The following is a 9,718-nucleotide window of genomic DNA, read 5'->3' on the forward strand; positions in this document are numbered from 1 at the left end:
TTTTTATTTTAGGCTTATTTTATCAATTACAGTTGATATTTACATGAAAATATATACTCAAATTTGAAAAACTAATTTATTTGTATTTATTATTAATTAATTTTATATTGTTAATTATATGATTGATGAAATTAATTGTTAATTAAATATATATTAATTATAAAATATTAGTAGCTAAATTTTTTATAGTATTAAATTTTTACTGTTGGAAAAATGAAGGTTAAAACTGAGACTGCGCATGATACTTTGATGATCAATACTTGGACCTATATCAATTTCAAGAGAGACTGCAATTCATTGTGTTATTTGGTCCAGTTTAATTTGAGAAACATTGATATACAGAATGGTGTCACCAGATCATGTTTGTTATAGAAAACATAAAAGTATATATAAAATAAATTTATCTTATTGTAAAATTGTGTTTGTTATAAATTAAATTTTTATTATTTTTTCGAAATAGTTCTCAATGAAGAATTGGATTCTGAAGAAACAATTGAGGATATATCGGAGTCTGTGGATGATCTTAGAGAGCGTCTAGCAAATGTTAAAAGAATGATGAAAGAACAAAGTGGATATACACTTGGAGATATTTCAGCTAAAAAAGAAAAAATAAGAACTGATGTTATTGATGGAAATTTTTTGTCTCTTATTTTTGGTGGAGTATTTGTGGTTGTTATAAGTGCAAGTGCTTGGGCATTTTATAATCTTTATCATGCTGTTTTAAAAAAATTTCCATCGCAACATACAGAATTATAATTTTATTTTTATATTAATGTTTTTTGTAATTTTATGCATTTATAACGTTTTTTTAGAATCTTGTAATTATGTATCGAATTAATATTTATATTCTTAACTACTTATATATTTTCTCTGTATGTGAATTATCAAAAAAAAAAAAATATATTAAAAATGTTTTATTATTTAATTATCTTTGGGAAATTATTATATAGTGATTTTTTAATATTTTTGTTGTAATTTTTTTTCGTTTGAACCCATAATAAAACATAGATGGCAAATTGTACTTAAGGCTTTTTTTTTTTTACATACAATGGATGGTTTTATTTCTTCTATTTGTTATTTTATGATAAAAAAAATTTTAAACTATTCAAAAATATAATTACATGCAAAGAATTATAATAAAAAAAAATTGGTAAAAATTATAAAAGCATTATATATTAAATAAATTTTCGTTAGAAGAAAATTTCTATAAGCGATATATGAGTGCTATTATATAATGTTTCATCAAATTATATGTATGGGGTTTCTCCTACAGAAGCCAGATGAAAACATGTAATATATATGTCAGTATATGTTTTCGATAGTGTTTTTTGTTGTACACTTTAAGATTAGATTGGATTTGTTATTCTATAAAGTTCCACTAGCTAATTTTTCGATCAAAGTTCTTTGCCAAAATCCGTTTCTCACCAGAAAAAAATCACGATTTTTCTCAGTCATCAACTTATCACTTGAAAATTTAGTTGTTCCTTGTAAAAATTAAAGGGATCGCGGTTTAAAAAACGCTGCATTGAGCATTCACGTAATTTCTGTATAACACTCCTCGGACCTACGATCTGCAGAATTTTGACGGAAATTTTTTCTCAGATTTTCTCCGATATTTTTTCTATTTTTCTTCGATGTTAATTTATAACCAAGTGAATATATATCAATATCATATTTACTTGATCATGAAGGTATAAAGTACGGTTCCTTATTATTAGCTCTTAAAAAAATTCGTTGAGGTGATTCATTAAATGCGAAATTTCCATTCATCTAACTCAAAAAGAACTTATAATCATGGTTTCCTCAAGAAACTCTAGCAGATTTAATTGAAAAAATATATAATTATTTACGGTGTAACCCTGGTGGAAATAATTCTCGGTGATTTCTCCGACATGCAAACAGTATCGGAGAAATTTTTCCATCATGAAATCTGTGTCAAAAATATTTTTCTACCAGATAAATTTTGAAACAGTTAATTGAGTCCTGGCAAAGTGATTTCGACGAAAGCAATTATTATTTATATTTGGTATCTTTGAAATTATATAGCTGAATTGATTCATGAAATAATATTTGCTATATTCTCTTAGACAAAAAATAATTTTTTATTTTTACTTCAACTAAGCAATCTGCAAGTTTTTACTTTGTTCATTATTATCTCTACTAATTTACACGTTAATTGAAATATAAAATAGACCTCTATTCTCCATGTCTTGAATAATTAAAATAAGAATCGAATTTTTTATTTTTTTTAAATTACATTGCTCTGTTAGCTCTAGTTAAAAAAAATTAAATATGCATTAAATTCAAGTTGTTCAAGGTAAGTTATAGATTTTGCTTTTAAATAAAGAAAAATATGTAGAAAAATTTCAAGTTAAAGAATATTTAATTACCTAATATTAACATGTTATTACTATAATAATAATTATTAAAAAAATAATTTTTATTGAGGATCATGTGGAAGCTTAAAACCAACAAGATCAGCAGTTTCACGTACACTTCGCTCTCCTTTTCCACCATAATTTATAATAATGTCATTATAAAGTTTTTGTGAACCAAGATAAAAGTTGTATGTATCTGCCAAATGTGTAAGTTCTTCACGAGCTTTGCAAAGAGTTTCTGATGTTTCTTTATGAGCTCTTGCTTGTTCCATAATATATCGTACCATAATATTATCTTTGGCATGTGATTCTTTTGTTGTTGAACGAATACCATGCATTAATGAACGAATTAATCTTAACTCTGCTTTCATTTTGTCGTCTAAAATGTTTATAAATATTAATATAACAATTCCTCGTATTTTACAGTAATTATTACATTATCATTGACAGATGAAATGTTTAATAAAAATTGACTAATTATAAGCAAAAAGATAAACAATTAAATTAGCAGTTACCTGTACAGTTACTAGTGTCACAAATTTTTCTTCTTCTCTATCAAAAGCACCGTTAAAAATTATAATTTAAGGTGATATTTATTTTTGTATATTATTGTATTATTATTGCAATTTATTGTAATGATAACAATTAAAAAACTAGGTTATGTTTATTCAATTTATCTATTTTTATTTGTTTATCTTATCTTATTGTTTATGAGATGGCGACTTTCTATCTTATCTTACTTATATCATTTATAAAATATTTATATTAGTTAGATTTATTTAGGATGAAAACATAAAAGATAGTGTAATATATGACATAGTATATATATATATACTACATATGTACAAAGTATGTATATATAATATGTATATATGTAAAGTAAATACATAAAAGTTTAGATATACTTTGTTACATATATACCCTGCAGTTATTTTCATCTTTCATGATACTTTGTGTACCGTAGATGATGTTTTTTTAATACAGTTATTGAAATTATGTTTAATACTTTCATTCGAAGTTGCATTCTGACAACGTAGCAGCCGGCATTATATTTATTATATATATTTTCGGTGCTAGAAAATATATCTAGAAAAAAAATAAAAAAAGTGTTGACTAACGTTCATAGTAGTGACTGGGCTGGCTGCCAATAAAGTGTGCAATTACAATTAAACAAAAAAAAATACAATATAATATTGTAAAAAATTAAAAAATATATACAATAATTAATTATTTATTAAAGTAAAGAAATACATAAATATTTTTAACAAGCAATAATAAATTCTAATAAAAAAAAAATTAAATGTCAAAAGTTTCCATGTCGAACTTCTAGAAACTACAGTGCCAGTTCAACTTTCAATACGTCATTGTAGACTGTTGTAGACAATTCGATAAGTACTCATCATTTAGTGAGCTATCATTAAATCCTTCTGGTAAGAAAATTGAATTAATTATTAAATAATTTTCATATTATTTTAAAAATCATTTTAACATGATCCGAAAAAATTTACGCATAAGCATATTTTTTCTTTTGTTCTGCTCTTGTTTAGTAAAATATAATAACAATGAAATCCAACTTTTTTTTTTACTCACATTGTTTGATAAATAAATAATCATGTCCATGTCAAATGCAGCTATCAAGATGTTATTGACATTTGATATCTATTGAGAAACAAAAGTGGTTAATTTATTTAAAAAAAAAAATAAATTTAACAAAGACCGAAATCATCAAATAATTTAATCTATAAATCCTGATTTTAAATTAATTTATATTTTGAAAGTGAGGAATTAAAAATAGACTAATTATTGTCAACATAGTTATCAATACTCAGATTAAAAATTAATTTAACAAAAGAATTTGTTAAATTTAAAAAATAGTCAAAGAAATTTAATTGCTGAATGCTACAATATTTTTTCTATCTAGTTTTTATAATTGAACTGAAAAAATAATTATGTAAATGCAAATTAGACCTAGTTGTGTTGTATCACTTGATGATTGTTGATACAAAAGAACATCAGGGATTCAGTATTTTTTTATGACCTTGATACCATTGGAATATGTGATATGAAAAGTCACGTATTCTTGAATTGTAATGCCTCAAAATAGTTTGATCATAGCAATAAAAAAAAAAAAAAGTAAATTATTTTGTTCAGTTGGAAAATATGTACTATCTGTTAAATCGAAAATTTCATCTGGTACCAGTGTCAGCCAATCACAACTATTTGGAAAGTTCAGCTAAACAACATCACTCATAATATTGATGAATAAATTTTTGACATAAAGGCATAATTTTCATGTTATTTGATAGAACTTTTCGATAAAAATAGAAACGATTAGTAAATTCTGTTACATTTCTCAGTATGTGGTATAAACACAACTTGTTTTCCACCAAAGTGTCACTGCAGTTCATTGACTTGATTAGTTAAACGTCAGATAATTAAAAAAAAATTATTTACATATTTAAAAGATGTTCAAGTAATGTTAATTAACATTATCCATGTCTGAAAAAATTATAATTAACCTGAAGACAACAACAATTTATCAGCCTATCTGTCATTTCATATATAGTTTGTAAAAATATGTCACAGGTTGGATTTGAACCTAGTACTCCCCTAAGTTACTCAGAAAAATAATTACAAAAACATTTTTTTATGTATTCATAAAATTCAGTCAATTAATTGACTTATTTGTTATTTTTTTTAGGATTGAGACAAAGAAAATTACAAAAACAAAATGGTGTCGACTCGACAAACTAGTAATATAGGCAGTGGGAGCAGCTCGGGAAGAACAGGTGAATCTGTTGAGACTGGATTAAGTCGAAAAAATCAAACTAATCATGGAAATACTTCACAATTATCATTGGAATCAATACCAGTTCAACGATGCACTCTTCTTGATTTACCACTTGAGCTGCTTGAAAAAATAACAACTCATCTGGACTTCAATACTGTTGCCAACTTACGCCTGGTTTGTTAATAAAAACACCAATAATAAGTTACAATATTATTCCAATCAAATAATGTGTTTGGTAAGCACTTGTAAGCATTGATAAAAAAAATATTAATTGATGATAGAAAAAAAAACAAGGACTGGGCTAAATTTTATAACCACTAACGATCATCGAACGTTAATTTACCATTATTTTATATGCTGATAACAATTTTTTTAAATGCCTAGATGTTACACGTGTTCTTTTTATTTAAAAAATTTATACTTTTACTAACTAGTCTTGATTAATTTGTTTGAAAAAAAAAAAAGAATTATCCGGTTATTCTTATCAGCGAAACAGGTTTACAAACACACGATAATTTTTCATCCACTATTAATATACATAATTTGTTATAATTATATTTTTTTATTTTTCAATATAGGTATGTCATCAGATAAACACAGTATGTGCCTCTCGATTGAGTTCCACTTTTCAACGTTTGCAATCACAAATGTTGAGTCGTTTTCAATCAATTAAATCTCAAATGCCAAGAAGAGAATCAGCAAGACGTAATCATCCTTTAGCATGTGAATGTGATATCATTGAAACACTTCATATGCGTTTAACACTTTTGCAAATGAGCTTTGGAAAACATATTGAACGAAAACATTGTTGCTTTTTTCCTGGAGAAGTAAATAAAATATTTTATCATATAATTATTTCTATAAATATAATACTTGAATTTGTTTTTAGATTTTGGATGAAGTGTACCGTATATTGCACTACATAAAAGTTACACCCAAGTTAATAAAACCATACAAAGTAACAGATGAGCTATTTGATTTGACAACAATGGCAATGGAATATTTTAAAGAAAGAATTGAACCAACTTTACCAGAAATTTCATACTTTGGACCAGATTTTTTGGATCTTGCTGGAACATTTTCATGTAAATATCTTTAAATTATTTAATTGTTTTATAATAATTTGAATTAGTTTTATAATAAATTATTTTTATAGCTTCGAATAATTCAAACAAACCATTTACATCACTTGACTCAGCACCAATGACGAGTGACAATAACAAAGCCAGTGGTAGTAGAAGAGAATGTACTCCAAGAAATTTAGTTGATGATTCTTGTCTTATGGATTCTCATGTATTATCATCATCGCAATCAAATATAATTTTACGTAAACGTATACGTAAAATAAAACAAGGAATGAAAAGATATAATTGTCAACTTTTACTTGTACGTCGTGATCTTAGAAGTTGTAAGACTAAAATTGCTGAACAACAAAAACAAATTGTCGAATATGTTAATCGTTTAGATGACAATGTTAAAAAAAATGAAGAAACATCACGTAAATTCAGCACGTTACTACAGGTATTTACCAAGGTACAATAAATGATCCGAAGGGTTTTCTTTTTGTCCTGACAAAAAATAAAATAAACGCTTATTTTGTTTGTTTCTTAATTTTTTTTTCTGGAAAACCCTTCATTTAAATTAAAAATAATATAGCTTCAAATTAAGAATATTAATTGAAATTTGTTTTTGAGAATGAAGAAGCTTCTTATGTGACATGGAAAAAAATTAAAATCAATTTGTTTTTTAGGAATTAAACAAGTGTAAAACAGAACTCCAATATTGGCGATCAAAATCACCTGCAATATCAATGTGTAATGGTTGTGGTCAAGCTGTTCCACTGCCAGCTGATGATCTGACAGCTTTTACAAATCAAGCAACTTCATCAGACGCATTTGAGCCAATAAATTTCATACCAATTGGAGAAAATGATACTTCAATTGATTGTCCAACTGAATCAACGTCAACTTCAACTTCAACTTTGTCTCTGCCAATACAAAATGCTCCATCACAATCATCATCATCCTCATCCTCATCATCATCGTCATCGTCATCTTCATCATCATCATCATCACAACAATCAGATATTGTACTGCCCAAAACTTCCTGTCTCAATTCCGCATCTAAACGAAAACTTTCCGAAAATTTACTTAGTAATAATTCTACTAAAAAATTGAGACGTAATCCAAAATCTCGTCATGTCAAGTGTGTAAAAAATTAAAATATAATAATACAAAAATGGAATAACAAACGTAAAAAACAAAATATGTTTAAATTTTACGTTTTGCCAAGTTTTTGAAATTCATTATTGCATTATTATTATTATTTTTTATTATTAGTAAATATAAAAATTAAAACATCAACAAATGGCACATTCTAAATAAATTAAGTCTAAAATGACAAAAATCAATAAGAGATAAGTACAAATACCTTTCAAAATTATATCTTTAAACATTCAAAATGCATAATAAAACGCACTATAATGTTAAAACAGTCCTATCGATATATTTTCGATATCACAATTTAAATTTTTTATAGAAACTCATAAAGAAAAATATTTAAATAAGTTATTATATAATTCAAATTAAAAAACAATTTAAAACCGGCTAAAATGTACAACATGCTTTGAACAACTTACCAAAGATGTTCCATGAAAAACTTAATTTTTTTACAAATATAATTTTTGTAAATTAAAATGTAAAGATAAAAGCTTTTTCTTTGAATATTATTCGTTTGTTGTATCTAAAAATCATTTGATGACTTATTTTTATTTTACTAATAAAATTAAGTCTAAAAATAATTTGTCAATTTTTAATCCGACCAAAGGTTTTGTTTAAATTAAATGATTGAAAATTTATCTAATTTCAAAATTTTCAATCAAGAAAACATTTCTGATTGGGTGCTTGTTAAATATCATAAACATTTGAACATTGTTGGCCGATTATATTTGAAAAAAAAAAAAAAATACTTGATTGGAAAATTTAGAGGCAGAGAATTTATGTATCCTTGAGCAGAATTTTAAATATTATTTAGACTAAAGTTAACTATAAATGTAAAAGATAATTCGAAATATATGAAAATAATTTGCTTAGTTTAATAATAAATATATTAAATATTTACTCACCAGCTTTATCAATTAAAAAAATAAAATTTAAATTGAAAAAAAAAAAACAAAACAAGTAGACTTATATTATTTTGATGTTATTTATGTTATTATGTTTTCAAGTGATTATGAAATTTAAAATGGTGATAAGATTCATTATTATGTTCATACTGATTAATAAAGATTCAACAGATACACACCGAGTCATAACAGGAACATTAAACAATAAAAAAATACAATGCATCGTTTAAATGTTGATATTCGTTAATTTTTATAGTTATATTGTGAAAATATGAATCCAGTCGAGTTTATTCCAGTAGTATTTACCATTTCAAGTAAACAAATTGCTATTTAAATATCGAAAATCAATCGTGTCACTGATCTACCTGAAAAGATCTTTGTGAATAAAAGTCTTTTGTGATTTTTAGCAATGATTTGAAAGATACAATCAAATGAAATATCTGCAGCACAGATCTTCATGCTGCAAGATTTTTATCTTCAAGATATATATAAAATTAAATTCGTCGTGACAATATATAATATTTATTTTTTTTGATATTGCTTACAGATGAAATTGATAGTTGAAAATAATAGAGTATCTAAAATAATTATTCTAATTTTTTTGATAGATAAGAGACGAGATGAGTAGTAATTATTAAAGTAGTTTTTTATTTTTAAACAACAGATGTTTGTCTTAATCAGTCAATTTTTAAACAATAAAATTAATTACTCAATGATTTTCCAATTTTTCGTTTACTTTATCGTTTATGAATTATTTAATCGTATACTCTCCTTGATTTCTCTGGATACTGTCAGCTTACATCAGTTCATGAAGTCATATCAAAACTCCACAGAAAAAATATATATTATCAAAATAAACATTGAAAAATATGATCAATATTGATTTATGAAAAAAACATGGAAGCAGTATGTATGAATATAAAAATTTATTTGTACACGATCAAGGAGACTGAAGGCCTGGTCTTCTTGGTCACGATTCGTACCTTTTAAATATGTATATAGCATTAAATATGTATATCTTTTTTATAACTAGGATAAATTTAAAATGTATTGATGGTAAAAATAATAAAATATATTAAATTTTAAAGAGTAAATTTCATGTTCTATATCTTTAATTATTGATTGTTTATATAGAATATTTAAATGTTGGATAAAAAGTAGAGAACGAAAATATTTATCAATAAAAGAAGTACGTTTATTTTATTAACGATTTTATTTATTTATATTTATTCTAAAGATGAGTAGAAAGGAATAGTATCTTACAGACTCGTGGCACATAAATACTAAACTGATAATAAGACATTTTAAGCTGATTTTTTTTTTTATTATTAGGTCAGTGAGAATGCAAACTTGCTTGTAGGATAAATTTTGATAATTGACCTTGAAAAACAACGATAAATCAGCAATCAAAAATTCAAAATGAAA

The 9,718-nt window shown here is 24.9% G+C and overlaps 3 protein-coding genes across 5 annotated transcripts; 2 read left to right on the top strand and 1 right to left on the bottom strand.

The window, feature by feature from the left end:
* Nucleotides 1–207: 207 nt before the first annotated feature.
* Nucleotides 208–888, top strand: LOC122847904. Its single transcript, XM_044145765.1, has 2 exons — nt 208–383; nt 461–888. Exons 1-2 carry the CDS (start codon nt 344–346, stop codon nt 754–756), a joined length of 336 nt encoding a protein of 111 aa, XP_044001700.1. The 5' UTR covers nt 208–343; the 3' UTR covers nt 757–888.
* A 301-nt stretch (nt 889–1,189) lies between these two features.
* LOC122847915 (protein FMC1 homolog) lies at nt 1,190–3,015 on the bottom strand. The gene is made up of 2 exons (XM_044145775.1): nt 2,894–3,015; nt 1,190–2,757 (listed from the first exon to the last, which is right to left on the bottom strand). The coding sequence occupies exon 2, from the start codon at nt 2,747–2,749 to the stop codon at nt 2,441–2,443; it is 309 nt and encodes a 102-aa protein (XP_044001710.1). The 5' UTR covers nt 2,750–2,757; nt 2,894–3,015; the 3' UTR covers nt 1,190–2,440.
* A 265-nt stretch (nt 3,016–3,280) lies between these two features.
* Nucleotides 3,281–8,113, top strand: LOC122847948 (F-box only protein 28-like). 3 transcript variants are annotated; one of them, XM_044145805.1, is made up of 6 exons: nt 3,281–3,808; nt 5,080–5,343; nt 5,748–5,996; nt 6,059–6,254; nt 6,326–6,702; nt 6,920–8,113. In XM_044145805.1, exons 2-6 carry the CDS (start codon nt 5,110–5,112, stop codon nt 7,388–7,390), a joined length of 1,527 nt encoding a protein of 508 aa, XP_044001740.1. In that variant the 5' UTR covers nt 3,281–3,808; nt 5,080–5,109; the 3' UTR covers nt 7,391–8,113. The 3 variants fall into 3 exon arrangements, with proteins under 3 accessions (XP_044001740.1, XP_044001741.1, XP_044001742.1); XM_044145806.1 differs by having other exon boundaries at nt 6,326–6,690; XM_044145807.1 differs by lacking the exon at nt 3,281–3,808 and having other exon boundaries at nt 5,213–5,404.
* The last annotated feature ends 1,605 nt before the right edge of the window (nt 8,114–9,718 follow it).

This window comes from Aphidius gifuensis, linkage group LG1, assembly GCF_014905175.1.
Source record: "Aphidius gifuensis isolate YNYX2018 linkage group LG1, ASM1490517v1, whole genome shotgun sequence".
Taxonomy (NCBI): domain Eukaryota; kingdom Metazoa; phylum Arthropoda; class Insecta; order Hymenoptera; family Braconidae; genus Aphidius; species Aphidius gifuensis.